The sequence below is a fragment of the Thunnus albacares genome, chromosome 19 (genome assembly GCF_914725855.1).
Source record: "Thunnus albacares chromosome 19, fThuAlb1.1, whole genome shotgun sequence".
NCBI lineage: Eukaryota > Metazoa > Chordata > Actinopteri > Scombriformes > Scombridae > Thunnus > Thunnus albacares.
The window spans coordinates 20186281-20211367 of record NC_058124.1 but is presented as its reverse complement, the minus strand read 5'-3'; the positions used below and the strand labels follow the sequence as shown (position 1 = coordinate 20211367).

At 40.6% G+C, this 25087-nt stretch overlaps 1 protein-coding gene across 4 annotated transcripts in view; it reads right to left on the bottom strand.

The window, feature by feature from the left end:
• The window catches only part of ext1c (exostoses (multiple) 1c), an 88619-nt gene that overhangs the window by 55674 nt on the left and 7858 nt on the right, over positions 1–25087 (bottom strand). For all 4 annotated transcript variants that reach the window (XM_044335365.1, XM_044335362.1, XM_044335363.1 and 1 more), the window contains exon 2: positions 15979–17378. In XM_044335365.1, coding sequence (XP_044191300.1) covers positions 15979–16925 — 947 coding nt within the window. In that variant the 5' untranslated portion in view covers positions 16926–17378. The remainder of the gene's footprint in view (positions 1–15978; positions 17379–25087) is intronic.

Sequence of the window (25087 nt, the reverse complement as noted above, 5' to 3'; positions counted from 1 at the left end):
AAGGGAAATGTCTTGACAACTATTGGATGGATTTCCATTAAATTTGGTACACAAAGCGATGTTGTTGTAGGCTAATAACATTCATCTCACAATAAGGTCAGAATTTTAATTTGTCCAATATTTTTGGTATATATAATATTTTGGTATATTATTTTACTTTATTCTTTAATTTATACATTTATTTATCAGGAAATTCATACGATAATTAACAACATTATGATGTATATGTATCAGATATAGCCTAATGCTAATTTTAATCTGTAGTTCCTGTCATAATTATACCTAATAAAAGATTAAATACCTGAAAAACTAATGACATTCCCATCATCAACCTCAGCTGTACTTTGATTTTAGTGCTAATTAGCAAATTTTAGCATGCTGACATGCTGATTTAATGGCGGACATAGTAAACATCATACCTGCCAAATTTAGCTCAAAGCACCGCTGTGGTTAAGTACAGCCTCACAGAGCTGCTAGCATGGCTGTAGATTCTTAGTCTTATTAAATTTCTTCAAATCTTTCACATTATTTTGCATTTACATTACACTTTTACATTAAGTTTTAGAAGCATCCCTGCATTTGACTTTGCAGTTGTTTTTTTTTTACCTAAACTCCTCTGAAACACCTGCTTGTTGAGGAATGGAGATGCACACAGATGGCTATATCATTAAGAGCATGGGACAGCGCACTGGCTGGCTTTGGACTTAATATGCTTAATGGTGTGTATAATGTAAAGGAAATGAGGACTGAAATGAGCGGCGGATTGGAATGAGTCAGGGCCTGTTGTAGTGTGAAGGAGCTCAGTGTGCCGAGGTTTTAATCTAGAGAGGAGACTTTTAGGTTGAACAGGCGGAGGCAACATAAAGCCCATTTTTCACATGACACGCAGACCTGACAAAGTGTGTGTATATTCGGCGCAGTGCCATTTGGAGGAAGGCTGTTTTGTAGTGTGCTGTAGGTGCGTGTTCAGTGTAGTAGGCCATCTGACAAAGAAGTGCACCGGGCCATACATCATACGCTCTGAAGTGCGACAGCTTGTAGGGGTTTGTGTCTATGGTGCAGTTTCTGAGAAGCTGTAGCGCAAGAGACATTTTGAGAGCAACTAAGGGGAAGTTTTGACTCTCTCTCTCTGTCTTTTGACTTGTTTCTCATTCATCAAAGGTGATGAGGAGAGAGACAGGCAAGAGGTACAGAGCGGTCCCAGCACAGCTATCATTAAATAAGAGTTCAACACCAGAACTCATGAGTAATTCATGATCTTCAACACATTCTTCTTTTGCTAGGTAGCAGAATAAAAGGCCTTATCTGGAGCACACATACCGTATTGTCTGCTGTTGGGCTTGGGCGCAACAGTAAGACACACAAACACACACTAAAACACAGGCTTTCCAACTTGTGGAGAGTGTATTATATTTCAAAAGACGCAAAACAAAACCAAGGTGTTCTTAAAAGACTTCATTATGAGTTTTTCCTCCATCGCGGACTCCAGTGAAACTCCAAAAGAGGAGGATATAATGAGGATTTTATCATTTAAAATATATTAAAATATAGCTTTGTACAGTTTCAGCAGTCGGCCCCACCCTTTCTGTAAGCAACAGTGTTGGACAAGGAGGTGTTGGCTAAATAGCACAGCAGCAGGAGTACAGTAGGTCTGGTTTCAAAACCTCTGTGACATTGCACAAGTCAAGAGGTTAGGAGAAAGACTTGTGTCCCATTTATATACAGGCTGCTACAACAGATGCCCTTTCCCAGCTGAATTAATTGATGTAAAAAGTACCCAGTGTACTCCTTTGATACTAGCATAATAATTACAGTAAGTACTCCTCAGATAACAGCATGAAAGGAAGGTCAGGTTCCAACAAAGTCTGTGAACAATCTGTTATCAACTACATTATGCCATTTCAAACACCTAAAGTGACGACAAAGTGAAACCGAACTAACTACTTGCTGAAGTGTGAGAGAGAAAGCACTCGCACTTCGTTCGGGCTGTCATTCCAAATAGATTCTGAAGGAGTACACGATGAACTGAAGAGAGACGCAAACATGTCGATTTATGGAGAGAAAGAAAAAAAAAGTCTGAAATTACTTGACTTTATCTGTTGTGTATTGTGAGTCAGAATGTAGAGAGCTGACCTTGCCGTGCAGGTCAGACAAACAGTGTTGTCTGTGTACACCTTTTTCAAAGAGCTTAAGTTGTAGTTAAGGAGCACATCTTGTACTGAAAAGCTACTGTAAGTAGGTAACACTGCTTTCACTCCTTCTGAGAGAACTTTAGGTTGGTAATTGTGTGTGGAAAAAAAACGTTTTATTGTCTGCACTGCCCACACATACACACACTGTTGACTCCTAGTATAAGAATAAATGGGGAAAGAAGTTTTTCACTGTGAAACTAGTATTTCAAATATTTCAATTTTCTCACATCATTGTCAACCAAGTGAATGGGAGGTTGAGTCCAAACTTTTCACTGATACTGTACACGAAGCCATTTCTTTACACATAGAAATAAATAAAAGGTCTTTGCCTATCACATAAGAAACACACATTTATTAAACAAGTAGTGCTACAAATAAATCAATAAAGGATGATGTATGAGGGTGAAATAATTAAGCAATATACATTGAGGGTTATGAAATAGTTTTCATAAAAAATACAAGAGGTTGCTCAGACGCCCCCGATCCAAATCCCAGTTTAACCCCAATACCTCACTGTGTTATTAAAAAACTGGGTACATAGATCATATTAATGCTGATAGTACAGCATATATTAGTGAGTCCTTTGAACCCTCCAGTGGTTGGGATTATCACGACTGTATGTATCAGTCATTTATCTCAAGACCAGCCAATCAGAGGGCTTCATTCTACATCAAAGAGGGGAGAAAAAAAAGCTGTTATTAAAAAGCCTTTTCATCTTATTGCAAACTTACGCTACACAATATTTTGTGACCTAATTTTACACCAGATATCTCAGGCAATTTAGGAGTCCTGTGAGGATGTGTTTGAAAAAAAAAAAAAAAAAATCTTCAGAATGTGTTTGGGACAGCCTAATTGTGGCAAGATGTGGTCTGAATGCTCTGTGTCTGTTAGTAATGATTTGGCAGCTGGCTTCTTCTCAGCATTAATAATTTGAAAGTCTAAAACCCTAACGGTTTCTGCATTTCTGGCTTTCTGGTAAGGTTGAGCGGTTTTAAACACATTTTAAAAAGTTAATTAGGCATAAACAAATGTGACTTCCACTATTCCCCTAGATTCATTATCTCTCCTCCCTTGATATCACAGAGTTCTTCAAACCTTGGGAAAAACAAGCAAGACACAGAGATATGACTAATCTCTTGTCTTCCTCACTTCTATAATTGCTAAACCTAACATTGTGTGTGGCAGTGGGGGTCAAAGGTCAAACAGACGCTATCAAAAACTAGTAAACAAGTGAAAAGCAGACCACTAAGTGGAGGTCCAGCTCCTTAACTGCATAAGGAATGAGAAATGTCTCTCTCCATCTCTCTCCTCTTTCTCTCTCCCGACTGCATTGTCACTGTCAAAGCCTTTCCGCTCCAGTTGGCCTGGACAAAAGCGAGCAAGGTCGCCAGAGGCTTTTCCTGCTATGATCGCTGTGGTGTTAGCCGGGATTGATAAAGGGCCCGATTAGGGCACTGAATGGACACCCATTAAGAGGACATCCACACTAGTGAGGGAACCCCCGGGCCAAACGGCCTTTCTCTAAGAAACCTGATAGGCATCTGACAGACTGGAGCCGCCCACTCAAAATACTGTACTGGAGTTTCAGCAAGAAAACAAAGCATGAGCTATGCTAATTTAGAAATGAGGAGATGATTGGGAAAACGCTGTTACTTGTTACTCACAAGTAGTGGCTATAACAGCAAATGATGACTGGAATGATTTTTTCCTTGCAGTCTGACAATAGTATAGTGCAACTTCGTCCCAAAAGCCTGGCATTAGACTGGATACTAATAAGATTTTCATCCAGCAAGTTCACAATGTGTTCTCCATTGGGCGACTATTTCAGTCGGCATTCTCCTCCCTTTCCCCATCTCTGCGGCAAACAACAACAACCTCCGAGCTAACAACCTACACGCTGAAAATGGCAAGTTATGTTTGTCTTTTTTTATCAGTAAAAGTCATATCACATAGTCAACATATGTCTTTTATTGTTTTATGTGGTATTTTCTTTTGCAGGGATTTAGCCGTTTTAATGCCAGGGCTCAAACAGGTTCCCTCCCAACACTATTTTAGCAAGGGCACCATCACTGCATCCTGGGCTTTGCATTGCCCAAGATGATTGTGATTGGTTTAAAGAAATACAAACAAGCCAGAGCGTTTCTTTTTTTTTGCCTATAGCAGAATTGATAGCGAGTGCATCCAGACCTTTCTCCAGCTCTGGCACAGCACTGTGGAGATAGGTCTGGCTATTCAAGACTACAAATTAGCTAAATATAGAAATGACAGACCCTCCAAATCCTAACAAACCGGCAACTATCTGAAATTCTTCATTAACTATTTCTTTATATTTTCCATGAAAACAAGCCTGGTATCCATGTGAAAATGTGTCCAAATTTGAAAATGTCAAGCCCGCCAGGTTGAGTAAGGTTGCAGACATCATATTTAAATTTGTTTTCTCATAATGTCACAAAATCAGATTTAAACCATCGCAACTCCTCCACAAGACACCAAATCGTGCTTGCACAAGGAAGTCAGGCTTACAGGCTTTTAATCAGGTTCTTCTTTTCCCTTATAATTTCTGCAAAAACACTATGTAAAAATCATATAAATTTATGTTTCCAAAAGTCATAAATTGTGTTTAACATATAATTTGTTTCAGTCTTCAAGCTATAATGAGAATCTTGTCCTGCATGTTACATCTGGCTTTGGTTATCCTTCCACTCTGTATTTTTTTTTTTTTGGTAAAAATGCTTATATTCACACAGGCTGTCATAACTTTGAGCTAAATCTCCCACATTATTAGTGAGACGCAGAGCCCCTACTGTAACTGCACAGCACTACTTATCCAGTCTACCTGGATTAAACAGATCTTGAAATCCTTTGAAATAAATTGAGGTCATGCCTGCCAGGGCTTTTCACTAGTCATGGTTTGTACCTTTGTGACCTGCAAGCTACCATTGCCTCCAAACAGATAAAGCACTCTTAAATACTCACTATTCTAACATGTGTAATCAGTGCACATGATGAGGTCAACCAACAGACAAGATAATACAGGTAAGGTGATCTCCGTCAAAGCAGCTGGACAACATAAACTGCACAATATTATTACAATTTATGATTTTTAGGAGTAAGGCAGATCTATTAACTTTACTGACCAATCATTTTGTTGAGTTTACAAGTAATTTGAAAAGGAAAGACCATTAAAAATGTGATATTTACTTATAAAATCCTCCCCGGAAGGAAAGTTGTAGTTGTAGAAATTGTTGAGCCTAATTGAAGCACTGAGGTAGCAAAGAAGATTGCATTTGAATTTGATTTTATGGATACCACTTTCTACTAAGGCACCCTTTCTCTAAAGTGTATACATCATCATTAATGGCTTTATTAATGTTTAAAGGAATAGCTGTACTGTTACTATTACTGCTATTGCTTACATCAGTCATTTAATCTAATGCTTTATAGACAAATTATAAGCCGGAAAAAAACACATTTAAAAAATCTTTGGCTGGTGTTATCCTTCCTATTTGCTGGTAGTGCAGTTATAAATGTTGGTAATCCATTCATAAATTCTGCACTAAATTGTTAATTAATATACTTTTGTGCTGATCCTCTGCAGCCCTTCGCCAAGGTAAGTGTGCAATCCAATCAATGATCGGACATATTGGATTTTTCACAAACTGGCAACGCAGACATTATTCTTACTTTGTTTTACGAGTAAGAATAACAGATCAATAACAGCTCCATAAAGCTGTAGTAAATGATTTATTAACCATTAATACAGCCATCATTTACAGCACCTACACCCTTTATAAAGGATGCCTTGTTGGAAAGTGGTACCATTTTATGCCTCAGAACTCAATCCATCACTCTGGGTGTAGAAGAACCCATCAGTGCAGGTGATCAGTTTCGTTATAAACAGCAAAGTTGGAGCACAGGCTGTGATCAAAACTCCTGATTTGTCACTTCTTACGGAGTGCATTAGATGAAACCTTGTCCGACACTCTGAGACTCATACACTATAAGACCTTTCCTCTCTTAACCTTTTGCATGCTATCCCATTCATCAAAACATGCGTGAAGGCTGAGCACTTGGGGGGATGGGGAACATGGTGTCAAAGCAGGAATGCATAGATTAGCAAATGAGAGAGACTCTTTGTCAGTGTTTGTGAGCACGCATATGTGCATTCATGTGCATGTAACTAACACAATGGCGTGCGAGACAATTGTGTGTAACACTATAGACACAACTGTGCTGTCAAAAAAGTTCACCTTCATGGAGAAGCAGGGTCTGCTGATAAATTATGCATACTGGAACTCAGAGAGATGGTAGGAGGCTTGCAGTCGACTGTAGGAGGACTCCTTACAGTAAGAAAAAAGGTAAGAGGATGGAGGATGAGATGTTGGGAGAAAAGTTGTGCGAGATGGGTTGTGCAGAGGATACATGCATAGAAGGTGTGGGTTAGAGAAAGAACTGTTGAATGTAAGCTGCAAAAATCCTTACATAATATATTTATGTATGCATGCACCTACACAGCAGTGACTATCAGCAATTATGTGTTCTCATATGTGTTGTTGTTTTTATGTAGGGATTAAATTTAAGACCTACCAGGTAACGCCTGGGTGTGGCATATATTTCTACCAGGCTTGTTGCATTTTCTGATGTTGTTTCTCAAACAACTTTGGAGTTTTCCAGAGCTTGTATAGCACAAATCCATTAAGACCAACATTGCCCCATGTTGCAGTGTGGCTCCAGTACCACTGGTTTTGCCAGTGTTACTTGTAAAAAAAAAAAAAAAAACTAGACAGATTAATTATAACCTGTTTTGAAAAATGGAAGAGCTAGAGTGACAAGTAACTGAAATAGCAGCATTTAGGAAGCAGGAACCTACAAGTATGAGTCAAGTTTCCTAACAGTGAGCAGTGGTTGAAAGAACAATGGGGGGATGAAGAACTAAGCACAAACATTTAATGAGAAATGACAAGTAGGTTGTGTCTAGCTTGTCTTTGACCGAAAATACAACATTTCATTTTCTCAAGACTAAGGAATGAAAGCTTTTTTTTTTCTGCCTTTCAGATGAACAGTCTGGGGAGCTGCGGTAGAAGACTGCTGAGCCTTCGTCCAAGTTAATGTTACAGCAAAAGACATCATTCTCATCAGCTGAAGTGAAGTTAAATTGATTTTGTGACCTTGCAAACGCCTTTAGGATGTGCGATCAAGTGCCTCTCTCTCTTTCTCCCTCTCTCTCTCTCTCTCTCTCTCCCCCTCTCCCTCCCTCTCTCTCTCTCTGTTAGTTTCATAGTTGTGGCTAAAACATGATTATCATTTAAAAGCTGGAATGTCAGATCCAGATCAGACCTAAAACCTCTGAAATTAATCTTTGGCCTGAGGTCTGTCTGTTCACCGGATTTCATGGCAGTCAGGACATGCTTATAAATATACTGTAAATACAAACATTAAATGATTACGTAACATAAAAATGTGGTCTGGATGTATGAACTGATGAAGATGCCCTAAAATGTAGTGTATATTTATTGTATTCCTCATCCTTAGCACACATTTTCTTTTTTTTGACTGGTTCAGTCAAAACACAAACAAAGGAAATGTCCTTCTTGCTGCTGTGTGAAGTTGCCATCTTGTGTACGCAAATCCCAGATTGTAGTGTGTATAGAAATGCGTGCAGGTCTGCAGATGTCTGCATCTGTATTGAAATATTAACAAAGCTTAAGTCCTATACTCACTCTCCTTCCAGCTCTGATTCAGTCTCCACCAACTGTTGACAAAAATATTTGCCTTGCTAGCAGCTAAATGCTCCACTGTGTTCACCAGCTATCGCTAACTTTGTCTGGTTTTTGGCGCTGGGAAGGTAGCATACAGTGGTTTTATCAGTCTTTTTTGCTGATGAGAGTTGTGTGAATGAACCAAAACAGTAAAGTTGCAGGGCATAGAACCAAAGCGATGAGCTAAAAGACGCTAAAAAGCTTTATAGAGTTGAGGGGAACTGCAGACTACCACGGCTTGAGGCTTAGAGCAAATGCGGAAGTCCCTTAAATTACAATGCCACCGGCAGCAGCTAGATGCTGGGTCCAAAAAATCCCTGGCTCAAACTGGCTCCCATTCAAAAAGCGGCAACTTCTCTCTTGAAATACTAAGTCAATAATTTTTTTCAACAAGTCATTACGGTCTCAATCGCTAAATTCAGGCCCTCTAATAAATGTGCCGGTGGTCTTTGCTCTGTTAATAAGATTTGAAGACATAGTTGGCTCTGATGTCTGCCATGTGGGTGTTGATTGACAGCTGTGTCGGACTATTGTCACAATATTTTGTTAAGTTTAATGTTGCTTGATTATGCTACCTGCCTTGTCAGCACAATTTAGTTAAAGTATCTAACGTTAGCCTAAGTGTGCACCACTCGGCATTCGCTTTGGTCCGAGGTAGCGCAGTCTGTTTCCAGACCATGAAAGGCAACACCCTGCACTCCTTATTTGGGAGGTCCTGGCTCTAAACTGAAAAAATGGTACCGACAATAAGCTGCAACTGTGGGCTTCAAACCGGCTCCAATGCAAACCTATGGGTGACATCACACCTCTCTATGTTATATGCGGTCTATGCATTACACATAGTAATTTCACTGTTAATGAAATAATACTAATCATAGCAGCTTTAAAGAAAAACAAAATGGTTTTTCTTTTCTCACTGGCTTGTGAGAAAGATTAATTCCAAGCAAAGGGCACAACCTTTGCTGCACTGTGAAGCATTTTGTGACTATAAACATTTGAACAGACTTCACACAGAGAGAGGGAGGGAAGACTGATGTGTGGGATCCAAAGACACGAGCTGGACAGGACGAAAAAGAACGGAGGATGTACTGTGCGAGCGCCAGAGAATCACAAGGCTGCCTCTCATTTCCAAGTATTCTAAACAGAGACAGCAGAGACGGGCCACACAAACCACACACACACACACACATACACACACTTAGACCACAGCATCTTCAGAGGTACAATTTCACAGACCCTAATTACAGTGGACTGCAGCGTCTCTTATTTGGTTTGCCAAAATCTTGACTCGCACACATTCTCATATACTGTTTACAGATCCAGACACACACGTACGCAGCTGTATATGTTCACACCAGCATATTAATTCAAATATGCTCAGGTATGGATGTAGTAGCTACACTGCAATGCTAGGCCTTTTTTTTTTTTATACGTACCAGTGGATAACACTGAGGCTGTTTTCCTTTCCAATGCTGACTCACTTTTCGTGCACCACATTGAAATCCTTTATGGGAATCATTCTACTGTATTTACATGCACATGGCAGCATAAAAATTTGCACATATCCTGCTGAAATTATATATGCATGAGAGCATTTCTAAAGCATTTCCTTCTTACTTCCAGCGAAGCCAATAAATCCTTGCAGTCCTTCACTTCTGTTTTGTCTGATTAGTATGCCGCATTTATCCTGAACTGAAAGTCTGATTGCTCACTCTTTCTTTCTCAACAACCTTGAGTTCCTTCAAGGAGGGTCATGAATAATGACCCACTGGTTCCAACATCGGCCCTTATATGCTGAGGCTGTTTTCTCAGGAATCATTGAAGACAAACAGAGGAGAGAGTAGAGTTCTGAAATTACAACCCTCCCCATCGCTTCAATTTCTCTCTCAAATCCTGTCTATCTCTATATCTTGGTTCTCAGTTGGTCCAAATTGAACGTGAGACCTTTGTGTTTTCTGTGGTACCTTTTGTACCTCCTAAATATCCCCGTCTTTCTTCCTCCCCCTTCTGTTTTTTTTTTCACACTCTTGCTCATTTACATTCATTGTACAATGCATGTTTCTCTTCCCTTTCTTAGAGAATTCTCTAAAGTGAGGGGAAACTAGGCCATTAGGCTGCAGCACAGCTTCTCCCTCGCTTCAAGTATCCCCTCTCTTTCAATTCCCTCTCTCACTCTCTCTGTCTTTCTCTCCCACTTTGTCACCCTCCCTCCTGCCCAGTCTTACTCTCGTTTTTTCTTTAAATTGCCTGCGGTATCCCTCAGTCTTTTTCCCATTTTTTTGGTAATCTTTATCATATGACATTCTCATTTTCTTCCTTTCTGTCTTGCTGCTCTTATTGCCTTGGGTACCACCGTGTCCCACCTCCAACTTGTCCCTGTGCTACTTTGTTCTGTTTTCTCTCCTATCATCCATAATCCACACACACACACACACACACACATACACACATGTTCAAAGTTAAAGACCAATTCAATAGACCCGAAAAATATTTCCAGGCACTTTCTGTTCCTGTTCACATTTATTTTTCCCTATGGCAGAAATTAATGGGATTTTTGGGTTCCATTTACCAATTATTCTGTATTTAAAAGAGTAAGATTGTGCTAATAGAAATGGCGGGGGCCAAAGGTATTTGAAATGAATCTATTTAAATAATGACTTTCCTAACAGGCATGGAGATGTTATCATTGTTTCATAAAGCTAAGAGGGTGCATTATGCAACAATTCAGCAGTCTACTAAAAAAAACATATACAGTACAGTACTGTAGATGTAGGGAGGGTCAGCTTTAAAACGCTGCTGGTTTTAGTACTCCTTTAAGGCCAACACATTGATGCAGCTTAAACCTAAGTTGGCAGTAAAAAATAGGCATTTCTATTGAATGACTCAAGAATGAAACCTGCTTATAGTATGGTCTGTGGATCAACCAGAGTAAGAAGGAAGCTGTTTTTAGTAAGTATGTAATTTTTTAATGCTGTGAGCACCACAAATTAAGGTCAGTTCACTTTTATTGTATTAGACAGAAACCTCAGGTATCAGATATTTCAAAATCTGGACAAATAAAACCAAAATCTGTATGAATAGATACCACAAGAGGTGAATGGGATTTTTTTTTTTTGTTTTTTGTAACTTGGGTTAACTCCTTAATTTAAATAGGTATTTGTGCTGTTCAGTAATAATGTGTATGAAGCTACAGTGACAGTGGCTAATTAAAACTTGTTAAAACAACTCAAGGTGCTGGGTTGATGGGGGTGTGTTGCCTAAGGTAGCAGCGGTAAGATGATAAAATACAAGCCAGGAAGTCCAGTTTGAGTAACAGATCCATAAATTTGACACCAAAACATCGTGTAGCGGTTTACAACAGTTTAAGGAAGGATTTTCTCTAAACTCAATTATTTTAACCTCCATCACAACAATCTTCAAGTTAATAGAAAAATATGACATCCACGTTACAAAGTGATATATAACATGAACGTGAGCTTTGCTGGATGACGTGGCATTGTGTCACAGCAAAAGTTGAGTCATGCAAGTAAACAGATAACTATGCCGTTCCCCACTGCGTCAACACAGTAGCCTCATTGAAATGAATGAGGGAGCTGCATTTTTCAAGGTGGCCTTAAAACATCTTCTAATTAACCTCAGCTCAATCAAACTAAAAACTTTTTCAAAGCTATTTTTAACATTTAAAAAAAAATAAAAAAAATCTCAATTTATTGGAAAAACAATAAAAAGTTTGCATTAGCTTCTGAGGTAATCACTGTACAGCCCAATTCATTTTCTCTTTTGTCTCCAAAGCTTCTTATTTGGGCAGAAAAATGATGTCATGACACGTATTGATTTATCCGTCTGAGTCCCCCCTCCCCCCCCTACTTCTCCTTCTAACTCCTCCTTCTGCTCTTTGTACGTTTCTTGCTGTCTTGTCCAGGTCCCTTAGGGCTAATCTGTTAGTGTACCAGATGCATGGGCTCATTAACCTGGTGCCACCTTCTAAGAGCCTCATTGACAGTGACACACACACACAAGCTCGTGCATATATGGCAGTGACAGTCACACACACTAAGACACATGCTCCCTCTGTGACATGGACATTATTATTGGTATGCTGTTTTTTTCAGATGCAGGATTTTTGACAAAAATAGCAGACAAAAAGAGTAAAAAGAGGGGTAGAAAAGAGCAAAGAATGTGCCAGAACAACAGACTGGTGGTGAGACGAGGATGTGTCTCTACGTGGCCCAAAGTTAGTTTTCAGAAACCTTGTTCATTTAATTTGTTTATTGTCCTCTTTTCTATTTCTTTCATTCATTTGGATTCAATGGTTCTCATGTTCTCCCCTTCCTCTCTCCCAAAAGAAAGATTCAAAGGATGCAAAAATAAAGAGATGGATGAAGCACCTTCCCTCCCTCCTTCCCTCTACCCACATCCCTCCCTCACACCTCTCCCTCCGAGGCTAAAAGCCTCCAATTTCCAGAGAAACAGACTTCATACAAAAGAAGAGAAAAGAAAAAAAAATCATCCAGCTTTTTTGTGTTTTTCTTACAAATGGCAGCTGTCTCTCACATTGCCTCCCCCATTCACACCCTCACACCCTCACAGCCGTTGCCGTATCCAAATCTACCGCAAAATGCCACATGGGACAGCCCCACATCCCCCCACTATCCTTCTCTCCCCATCCCACACAACCCCCTGCCCACCCGGGTGTGTGAGTAGTGGGCTGTGTGGAATAAATGAGCTCATTCATACAGTGCTGAGCAGCCCCAATGTAAACAAGCCTAAGGTAGGAGTATGCTTGGATCAGAACCACCACCTAACTGCTGATCCCGGGGTAAATGATATTTGAAAAGTCATATTGTACAGTTTCAAACTACTTGCTTTGAGTGTTTATTTCAGAGCACCTGAAAACAACTTCAAGCTTTCAGTGGCTTAGATTTGAATTTCAACTAATCAAGTGGCTTCTTTCTTATGCCAAAAACGTGCTGTTGGGCCCACAGAGAAGAAGCACTTCAGTGATGCAGATGCAGTTAGAAGTACACTGTAAAATGTCACGCAGGAATTTAGTGGATTCCATAAATCTTTTATCTTAACAAGTTTCATTAAATTTAAGTAAATTCAAATTTAAAATTCTAGTTTTCATTTTCAGACACATTTCATAACTTAAACATGAGCTCTTCTCTTTTTGACTTGAAGTCTTTGTGACTTGAAGCGATGATTAGAACGAATCTACTGAGTTGAGTGTTCACTTATCTCATTAATTAAAACTACTTTTATTTTTAAGTATGCAGTTTACAGTGTTTAAGTGTTTCTTAAGGCCCGGTCACACCAGCATCTATAACAGTAATATTTTGCAGCTAAATCAATTCATTTTCAATGAGGTGAAGTACTTTTGTAAATTCAAATCTCCTTTACTGGAGTATTAAACTACTCCACAGTTGGCAGGGTTTGTGGACAGTTATGAGACAGGAGTCGGCACAAATATGTCTCTTGAATAAACTAAACTGATAAACTAATTTTCCTTTTAACAACCAATCTAAATAGCAGGGACTTATTAGCGCAAGCGTATTCTCAGCTGGCTAGTGTGTTAGCAGTAAGCTGGCCAGCTACAGTAGTTCGCTCACTAGCCATGCGAGTAATCAATTTTCAGAGTAAATTTTGGAAGCAGAGATTTGGCTTGAGTTCCTTCTGCTTCTTTTTTTCCCAAGTATGCATCAGACAGGGAGATGAATTCCTCCAAAACTTCTGGATAACTTAAATAATCTTATAATGGAATAATGCCAGTGCTGCTGGTTCTTCTGAGTTTCCTCTGTGGTCTTATTCTATTAACCACAAATTCCAGAAAAGTCATACTTGAACAGAGAGTGTGGTGTGAGTCCAACTCTCTATTCTCATTCTTTCATTATTCTTCCTTTCACAGAAATCCATCTTCTCCTGTCTGTGAATGTTCTGAACCATCAGACTATGGTGCTCTTGGTATCTGTCTATGAATGGACAGACACAGACTTCATAATGAGGAGCTCTGTCAGCACTTCAGCTTCAGAGACTTTTATTGCAAAGTGTAAGTTAAGCAGGAAGGAATGAAACAGAGGGGCTGTGTTATAGGGTTCCTCTATATCAACAATATAATTATTACTGTATAGAATGTTAGAAGATAATTATTTTTGCACTAAACTAAACATCCGTAGGCTTTAATCAAAGTCAGACTTGCATAATGGCCACAAAAATCTTGTTTGATGAAACTGGGTCAGTCAAAATGCTGTTTCTCTTACATTGTTATATATTGTGTGTATATATATGTGTGTGTATTTGTGAGTTTTTCAAGACAGGATCACAAAAGAAAAGGACAAAAAATGAAAATATTGGAAAATTTGCAGTAGATGTATTTATAAAATTCTTCAGTTCTTCACATATTCTTAAAAATTCAATTTACTTGTTGTTATAAATTTACCTGTTGACTGAACAAAATAACCTTTTCCCATGGCAGCAGCTTAGTGGATTCACCTAAACTTACTTTAACTTTACTAAGGTCCATAAGTGCTGTAATAAACCAGATGCAATAGTTTGTAGTTGTGTCTCCACCATCACCAGTGTTCAATACCCTGATCCTCACCAGTCCAGGGTCTCCTCCCATCTTCATCAGCTCACAGACAAAAACATTCAGCTGCTACAGTAAATCCAACATAGTGGAGGCAGTCTCAGGGTTTACACTGAACCTCTCTTTTGCAATAAATAATTAAAAAGCGATTACATAAAAAAGGAGACCTTGTTTTTGAGATTTCACCTTAAGAATGTATTCCTGGAGAATAGGAACGTCAGGTTCTATTGTGTGTTTTGACTACATGCATCTATTTCCATCTGTTTTTTAAATTACTGTCTGAGCTCTAATAAGTCAGTATGAGAAAAGCCCTTGGAGGCTGAGACATGTTTACCAAGCTGCTGCAACATGTATTAGGCAGATGGGTGTGTTTCCTAAAGCTTTTCATTATTAAGTGAACAAAGGTGTTCGCATTCTTGAAAACCACTCTTTGAAAAGGCCTGTATAGGGCTAAAGTGGAAATGATATATTATGTACACTTTTTTAATCTAACCTTGGCAAAGGTCACGTGTCAAAATTAATTGGTTTTTAATAATAAATCATTACTCTCAGCACTGCAGATGTCGCTGGTATCTCATTTCTCAAGGTCTGTTATCCATTCCACCCCCTCATCTAATCAGTGAACTCCAAAATATCTTATCAGCTAAAGTGGAAATGGCAGAAATATTCTCAATGGAACAACAACAGGAAAAACTTTTATAAATATGGACAGTCTTATTAAAAAAAAAAACCCAGAATAACATTTAAACTTAACACCCAGCAGAGGTTTATTCTCTGAGGTAATCAGATAATGCACAAAGCCATTCTCTGCTTTGGCTCACTACACGCTGTAGTTTGAATTCTTATTCATTATCTGTAGCTATATTTATTTAATTGCCTGAAGGTAGTAAATTTATAGTACAATACAAAATGGAAATAATGTGTGTGAATACATCCTGAATAATAGATGAACTCAAGGTCAATCATTGCAATCTCACCACATTATAACTACATATAACTACTATAAATTGTATTTTTATTTTTATAGTAATAGCAATAATAAAAGAATAAGAGAAGTGCTGTAAATAGTGACCTGAATCTAAATTTACAGAGACTTGAGTCTGAGTGTAAAATCTTTGATCTCAAAAGCGACTGCCAAACATCATAAACCTAAACCAGTCATAAAAGAGAGACAAAAATAACCAGTGGGACACAAAAGCTACCACTGACATTGCTTGTAGAGAATCAGTAACATCTAAAAAGACATATAAATCAGCATGTAAAGTTCAAATAAGAAGGCAAATGGAACACCACCACTGGGTATTTCCTAGTAAAAAATAATAACATTTTGACACTCTGCTTCCTATAAATCCCTGTAAAGTGCCACACTGACTCACACCTCCCTTCTCATTTTAACATCACCTCATTAATGCCCTCCCCACTGGCCATCTGACCCTTGTCTTACCTCTCATATTCCAGGTTGTCATGGTCACAGCGGGCATCTTTGTGCTTCTCCCAGTCCTTCCCGTGGCGGCACGTTGTCAACGACACAATGTCCTTCCCGTTGTGGATGTGATGGAGTGCGTTTCTGGTGTCTGAGCCGATGCCTGTCAGATAACGCTTCCCTTTGAACATCAGCAGGTACTTCCTCCGTGGCGGGATGGTGTTCCTCACTAGCCAGCCCCGTTCTCCACCCTTCTGGGGGTGATCCTTCGAGAACAGTGGGATGGAGACGTCAAAGCCTGGCCTGAAATGTTCTGTGTTGAGGCTGGCTTTGGCCAAGATGGCCTGACCGATGTTTAAGCCCAGGTCCTCTGTGTAGTTGGGCCAAGTGCCTGAGTACAGGTTGAAGATCAGGTGGTTCCGCCCGTCATTCCACAGCGGGTAACCACGGATACGTTCATCCACGTTGGGCACAAACTGTCCTGATAGCTGGTCCCGATCAAGGGTGTCTATCCCGAGCACAAACAGACACGCTTCACGGGGGTCTGACGTGTAGTATCGTGACTCACCTATAGACGTCAGGATCTTCCTGTAGCTTTCCGACACGCGATCGTTTTTCTCCGATGGATATATATACACCCTGAACCCGTCCCTCCCTCTACGCCGGCACCGGGAAAAGTCAAAACAGGTCTCCATGCGGCAGCGGCTGTCCTTATAAATGGCAGACCATGCTTGTCGGCGCTGGCGGGGGGACTCGGCCGTCCCAGGGTCCGTCTGGAGCTCATCCAGGTGGGCATAGCGGGGCAGGAAGGCCCGGTCGGTCCAGTTGGGCCAGGGGCGCACCACCTCACCCCGCTGGCGTGTCAGCAGCCGGAGCAGACGTAGCTGGACTCCTCCGCCCCAGTAAAAGAGGACCAGCCAGCAGCACGCACACAAGCCCAGCAGAACATACTTCTTACGCGCCTGCATGGGGGCCTGTCACAGTCTTTTTTTTCCGCTCTGTCTCTCTCTCTCTCTCGTCCTCTGTTCTTCTTTTCCTCTGCCCCTCAGCCCTGTGGCCTCACAGGGGTGGGGGACTGACTTGTGACTTCTAACAAGGAGCTTCTAACGGAGGACAATGTGTTAACAAGGACATCACTGCCTCTGAGTGTGGCCCAGTCCACTTTGCCATTTAGAATGACACAATCTGAGTTACTGACTCCCCTCTCTCAGTCTCTTTCTGCCTTCCCCATTTGCTCTCCACTGTACTCTCAGATGTGTGTATTAGCCTGTCTCTGCTGTGGCATACGCTGCTTCTGTTGCTGCTGTGTGCATTTCTTCATCTGTCCAGCCTGGTTGAGAGTGATGAAGGGTGATTTCTCCGGTCTCTCAGGCCAAGCTTGCTGCCTCATGGTGCCTGGCGAGACTGATGTCTGCAGGGCCCTTCATGGGAGAGAAGTAAACAAACAAGATCAGTACAAAGCAATAGTTGCCGCTCCACAACCAACACTGGGACATACTCTGGGATTGGTCGTGACACTGCTGTGCCAAGAGGTGCCCTAACTAGCACTACAGATAGTCCAATGGGTATAAGCTTTCATTTGGATAGTTTTTCATTTTGGATAGGCATATGTAATCTGCAACCTATATCATATTTAATACACACGAACACACACATATAATGAAACAGCAATAAAGCAGCACAGCTGGGTAATGTTTCACAGGCAGTAGAGGATTTAAAACTGTCAAAATTCCTCCTCAGCTCAAGCCCATAAGGAGAAAATTGAGAAAAGTACAGCTCAGTGCACTCTCAAAAAGGCATCCAACCCTGATTAGCCACAAATCAAAACCATCTCTTCATAAAGTCCACCTTCATTCTATCTCTCTCCCTCTGTGGTTTCCACTTTTCCTGCAAAAAAAGATGAATGTGACTGGATATTCACAGGCTCGTACGTGCTGTGATGTGTACTGACTTCTGGAATAAGTGTTTTGCGATAGTGTGCAAAACCTGGCGCAGCAGACGGGACTAGATATTATCATGCTCTTCAAGCTCCAGCTGAACTGAGCCAGATACAGTTGAGGTGCAGTGATGAAGAAAATGAGAGTGTTTAGTAGCTGAAATGGAGATTTGGGGAAAGCAGAAGGAAAACAAAGCCACTTTATGGCCCTGGAACGCCCATTCACCTTGGAGAGACCGAGTGAAGGCTTTTTTTGTTACATTCGCAAACTTGCAACGGTTTTTCTACCTCATATTTTTGCCAAACATCCCCCCATAACTCCCCAACATGTACAGTATAGATGTGTGTGCGGAGAACACCTCACAGTGAAGGGCAGTGTTCCTACTGCCAGCTGCCACACAAAGGCAGCTTTCAGGTCTCACCTGCCTGCTCGCTTTACCTCTCATTCACATTCCTCATTTCTGCCTCTTCTCCAGCCAAGCAGAAGTGATGCCTGCCATCTCTGCTTGCAATAAAACAAACAGCACGCTGGTGATGTGGGTAAACAATGCATTGTCTGATTTCGCCACCTCAAAAGGATTCAGGAAATAAGGTTCAAGTGTGAATAGAGCAGCTTTTAGTGATAAACACTGCAAATGCAGTATATGTTTATGCAGTATATATCTCCAAGATGTGCTCTACTATGGTATATCTTGTGAATGTCTTTGTACCTGTAAGTGGTGCTAAAATGATTAAAAGATTAATTGATTAGTTGACTGACAGAAGTCCATTAAAAATGACAAACATTGGCTGGTTACAGCTTCTCAAATGTGATCATTTCCTTCTTTTCTCTGTTTTATATCATTGTAAAATCAGATTACGCAATGTTTATCGTACAACAACGAAATTTGAGGGAGTGTTTCTAAAATCCACTGCTATTTTGGTGTATTGCTTGCCCTGTTGCATCAGTAAATTGGACTGTTGTAGTTTACTTTGGTTACATAACATGGAGAAACGTGCAAGCTCTGCTGAACAAATAATGTAAAACAATGTAAAATGCAACTGCCTCATAGTAATGTTAGCTTGTCACCCAACTTAAGCTGCAGAGGAACTGCAAATGAGCAACTTTAATTGTACAACATAGTTTAGGATAATGCTGCGTTTACACAACATTAGCGGAATTGGGAGAGCAGAAAAACCTCAAAGTTATTCCGACTTGGGAGCATTCACACTTTATTCCAAGATAGCGTCTACACTGCAAGTCACAGCCTAAATTACATTGAAATTAGCTAGGTAGTTACAAAGTTACCAGTTACAACGTGTTCAAAGTTTTAAGAGTTAAAATACAATTTTATTATGATGTAGGTGCCAGTAATGGTGGCTTTGCAACTATGCTGTCAGCTGAAATGCTGAGCAACTGTGGCTCATTTTATCAAGTGACACTATCTCTCAAGTGAGAGATAGTGTTGCTGTCAGAAATTCCTGATATACCTAACTCTGAATTACAAGTCTGAGACTGGTGTGAATGTTTTTTTCTTTCTTGGCCTCTTCTAACGTTATACAGTCTGAATCACATGATATGAACGTGGTATTAGGCTGCGTTTAAATACATATTATTTCGCTCTAGTTTATTAAAACTTGATTTTTTGAAACACTAACAGCCCTTGTACTTGGCAGCATGGCTTAAGTGTGACAGTATCATCTGGGCACATGAGTCTTGGAAATGCATTCTTACTGTTAATATGTGTGGGAGTGAACACCACAGCCAGTGGTGTCGACCACGCTGCAACAGATAATTCAAGTCGGCTAATCTACCTGCAGTGATATTAGTGGGTGGTTTTTGACACCTTCTTTGTTTCTACTTCTCTGGCCACGATTGTAGCCGCCTGAGCAGCAAGCAGTCCAAGTTGGGGAGAAATAGACACTGGGGATCCCATTACATACTCCTCATCAATAATTCACTTGCTCCTTTAGTTAAGGCATTGATTTTCCCTTCTTTATGTTTCTCGTGCTTTATATCCCCTGCCACCAACGCACACAATTAGACCTCAATCTTCCTCAGGATACACTCCAGTGAGATATGTGTGCGAGCTCTGTCCTGGTGATTTGTGGTTGTGGGGATATAATTGATAGTGATGGCGATGACGATGGTAATGATGACGGGCATGAAGAATCTATTCTGTTGCCTTATCTAATTTAATTCCAAGCCATTTCACATAAGGACAGCGTTCCTTTTGTCCATCTTTTGGCCGTGCAGAAATAACTTTGCTTAACTGTCATCTCACAATACGACATGATGATTATTTAAAAGCCTTTGACTTGACACCTTTCATTCCATTTAACGTATCAAATAATAGAAGCTAAAAGCTCAATTTTTAATTGATGTCAGAATTACAATAGGAGGCAATGAGGTATAACAGGTTAGGAGGATGGAGATAATATGTGAATAGTGAATAACGGATAAGGATAATGTTGCAGGATATTAGGGCATGAAACTATGTATTTTTTAAATACATAACAGCCTCAGTTGAACACTCTTATGTTGTTCCCTACCATCCTACTTTTAGAATGCAAAGAAAACTATACAATATCAGTTGTATGGCCATTAACAACGAACAATGATGATGAATGTAAGTTGGTGCAACTCTTGGGCATGCCTGGACCTGACTGAGCTGACAACATCCTTGGAGCTGCAATTCAACAAGAAGACACGCACACATAGATGCGCACATACGCGCGTAAGTGGCTTTAAGTGGTGAGAGAAGTCCCTCTGTCATGGATCAATGATGGATCATTATGGTTGGGTGACTAGCACCGGGAAAAGCCACAAGGCTCATTGAACAGAGGGGCCTGAAGGTGGAAGGACTGGGTTCAAGGAAAGGTGAGGGCAGGACTCAGGGCGCTACAATCGCACCCCTCGTCATTTGTTTCCCCGTCTATTCCTTCTTCTCTAAATCCCTGCCTTCCATCACTCCTTCTACTTTCTCCACTCCGTTTCCTATGCTACCTAAGCTGGCTTGAGGGTTTCACTTAGGAACAATACAATTTTCATGCTGTTTTCCTTTTTCAATTATTCCTGCTTCATCCTCAAAAGGGGGTGGGGGTAGGGGAGGAGGGGATGAAGAGAGGGGCATAAAATACTTAATCACAGACATGAGGAATACACTCAGCAAGGCCAAGTATTCTTTGATCATTCGCACGCCTTGAGAGCAGAGAAACTTCTAGGAAGGTTCATTTAGAGTGTACTGAGCAAGCAATTAAATTGTGTCAACACTGCAAAGGGGAAAAAAATAATAGAATATTGCGCAGCGCATTAAAATCTGCTATTACAAAGACGCAGGTGGATGATGTACCATCATAGTTGGACGAACCAGCATTTCGACACAATGTTCCGTATCCTTACAGCAAAGCGATGACTTCTCAGCTTCCACTGTCTTCTGGTTGTTTACCCACCTTATCTTACCTGACCTCTCTAACATGAAAATATCGAATTTAATTTAAACTAGAATTCCTGTTGAGTATAGACTGATCTGGAGGACACATGAAAGTCAATACTCAAAAGGAAAGCAATGGAACAAGTCAAGGGGAATAAAAGGTGAGGCTGAAGGGCATTAAAGTGGCGCAGAAGGAGAGAACGACAAGGGGTAGAAGGACTATATGATTGATATTTCATGGGTGACAGCTGGATCTAATCCCTCTACTTACTGCCCTTGATCTCTTTCTCTTTGCAAGCCTTAAGAACTTCCCTCGACTGTTTCTACCTGCTGCAGTTTTCCACAGAACTACACTATTAAGTCATTCAGGGAAATGGAGTTGAAATTTGTCATCCCATCTGTCTCCCTTGAATTGTGTTTACACAGCAGCTTATTCAACTGTGGTTATGCAGGCTTTGATAGAAAATGAAAACTGACGCTTTCTGGAACGGATGTCACCGATGATGGCTTTGTGCTGGAAATTCAGCATTTGTCAATTTGTGTTTTTCTTCTACTAAATGGGATATTTTTTTAAAAGGGATTTCTGCCTTTCAGGGACTGATTGGCTTTCCACTTAATTGCTCAATTTGCTGTTTTCTGGCTGAAGTACAAGTGCTCAGCGCTGACATTGTAGACACTCAAAATGAAATCCACGACCACTATCATTACGGTCATTCTCCAGGTGGCCGAGTCGTCGCTACTGTAAGAGAAGCAGCGGCTACAGCGTTATTATGTCTGAAATGATTTTGGTATTGACATGGAGCAAGTTGTAAATTGACACTGTATGGTCCAAATGCCCGGCAAAACGAGATTTCTATTCCTTCCCAAATGATATGGTTAGCTTGTGAAGACAGTCCACCTGAATGATGGGAGCCTATCATACACTGACGGGGGTGACTGCACTGAAATACCATGATTCGTGAGTGTTCAGTGGCAGCAGACCTTTCAGTGACTTTTTGTGGCTGTTTGTGCCTGAGTGTGTGAGCGTGTGTCTAAACTATACTTAAACACACATCTGGCATGTGTGTTTTTGCTGGCCGAAAGCTGGGAACATATTAGTTCAGTGAAATGAAGTGTTCTGAGGAAAACACAAATCTTGTGGTGAGGTGAAAGGCTAGGTCGAGCTAAAATTAAACACCGGACTCTATCATTACAGGCCCCAGAGATGTGACAGCGTGACTGGGGACCAGAAGATTGCTGCACTTGTCACTTTTGTTATTGCAGTGGTTCCAAACCTTTTATGCTGATGACCCCTTCGAGTGAAGCTATGTCTACTTGTGACCCCTCAATAAAGGTTGCATATGTCACCAAATGGTGGCCAGTTCAACCAGTAAGTTATTTTTACTTCTCAGTTTTATTTGGGAACTGTTAAAGGGGACGTATCATTCACATTTCCAGGTCTATATTTATATTCAGGGGCTCTACTGGTATATCTTTGCATGATTTACAGTTTAAAAAACTCTTTATTTATCTTATACTGGCTCTTTATGCAGACCCTCAGTCCAGTCCTGTCTGAAACAGGCTGTTTTAGCTCCTGTCTCTAAGGCCCCCTTCCTGGTAAGCCCACTGTTCTGATTGGTTAGCTTCCAGAAACTGCGTTTTGACTGATTTTCAGCAGCTTGGGAGGTTAGGTAAAACAAACAATAATGAAAGGATTTCTCCTTTTTCTTGTTCTTTTGTCAAAATGGAAACTTCTCAAATATATCTGTACATGTTCGAGCCCAATTCCGATCTGGAATACAAGAGTGAACATCATGAACAACCAATGGAACAACCTCAGCAACAATGGCTACAGGCAACACTGCAAATGAAGCGTTCACAGCAGGCTGAAGCCCTAGCTTTTGACTTTCAGGGAACATTTTTACATACGTTCACCTCAAGTTTTGGAACTTGAACCATTTTTAATATAGACATCCAACATCATAGCAGTGTAAAAATAATGTTATGTCCCCTTTAAGGGGGCTGAACACATAAAAATATCCATATCACAAGCGAAAAAGCTGAGATTAGGGAAAAGGCTAAAAGAATCAGCTAACCTTTTGTAGCAGAATTAGATATTTTCTGCTTTCTTACCCCTTTAGTCACCTCATAACCCCTTAAATTTATCTTGTGATCCCATGGAGGGTCCCAAACCCCAATTTGGGAACCACTTTGTTAGCGTGTGTTTCTTTGCTTTAGTGACTGGAGGGGACAGTATAGCCAGGAATTTGTGCATATGCTCATTAATTCAATATGTGTTTTTATTTGAGTGAATGTGAATGCCTGCATAATAACAGGGTTGCATTTCCATCTCTCCGAAGATTGTGTACAACCTGAGCATGAGCGACTGAGTGCATGAGGTTGCAGTGGAGATTTGCCAGTCTGTGGTGAACCAAAGAAATCCTGCTGCAGTAAAAAAAAAAAAAAAAAAAAAAAAAAAAATATGTGCTGTCTTCCCTGACAGACATTAAAGGCTTACAACGGGGATGTGATCCATGTTCTATTTTCTGTCCTCACCTACTAGTTGCCCTTTCAAATTGAGGTGCTCTTTACCCACCCACACACCATATGCATATCTAAGTAGACAGATACATGCATATGCACATTTTCAGTATGTGCTGAACAAATAACTTTTTATTGTATAAAAAAAAATCATTTCTCATGGCATCTACACACAGCTACTGAAGTATTTTTCCATTAGCTCGACCACCTTCGAACCATAATGGCCATAAACTTAATCAAGCGCTAGTACTTTTACGAGGCCATTTTCATAATATGTATAACAGTATGTTCTTCTCCACCTTAATAAAACTGTAGTACTTGCTCCACATGGGCTGAGAGGCTCTGACATGGTTAATAAGATGTTTACCTCAAGCTGAACGCCCTGCAACGCAACCAGCCTCCCAACCGCGCTCACATTCCAAACCCAGCATAATTACAAGCCGGGTTGATTAATTATGTCTCAACAATATGCTGCACTCCAACGCCACAAGGGCTAATTAACAGAATGAACGAGATGGGTAGGAACAATTATTAGGAGGTTCAAGCTGGCGTGCTGAATTTGGCAATGCTGTTTACAGTCCCAGGAAAACCGGGACAGAAAACCGCGGATTGGACTGGATCACACAGACAAGAGACCGAGATCACAGCTTTACACTGGCACACAGCTCCGAGCGTATAGAGTGGAAAAGCCTACTGAGGTCAGTGGTACAGCAAGCGCGCTGCTCTGTTCTCGGGTGCCTGGCTGTGCACCTGACAGCACACACAGCAGAAACAGCATGTAGCGAAGTCCATCTGCCTTATTAACTGGTCCGGGCTCGCAGTGCATCCTACCTGCAACTCATCTTATCTCTGCAGCTTTGGGGCCTGGAGGCATTCCTATCTCAGAAACTCAGATCAGATCAGCCTATAAACAATCTGACCTTGACAACACAGAGAAGAAATACGATCTGACCCTGGGATAAGGAGGAAGGGGTTCATTCCAAACTGGGTTCAATTAGTAGAACGTCCCTGACATTTCAGATTAAAGCAGTAGTTTTTTGCCACACGTTTCTTGAAAAGATTTAGGATCTTGTGAGGAGAATAAATTATTTAAAAGCTTTTTCTGCGTCTGATTATAGAATTTATAACACTAATACTACACTACTGTTCTTTTACTCTCCAGATTGATTATGAACATGATTTTTATGCAAGCACAGAAAAAAGTGTACTAGAACACAGGAACACTACACACAGTGACCCATCAGGGTTAATAGCTTTTAAA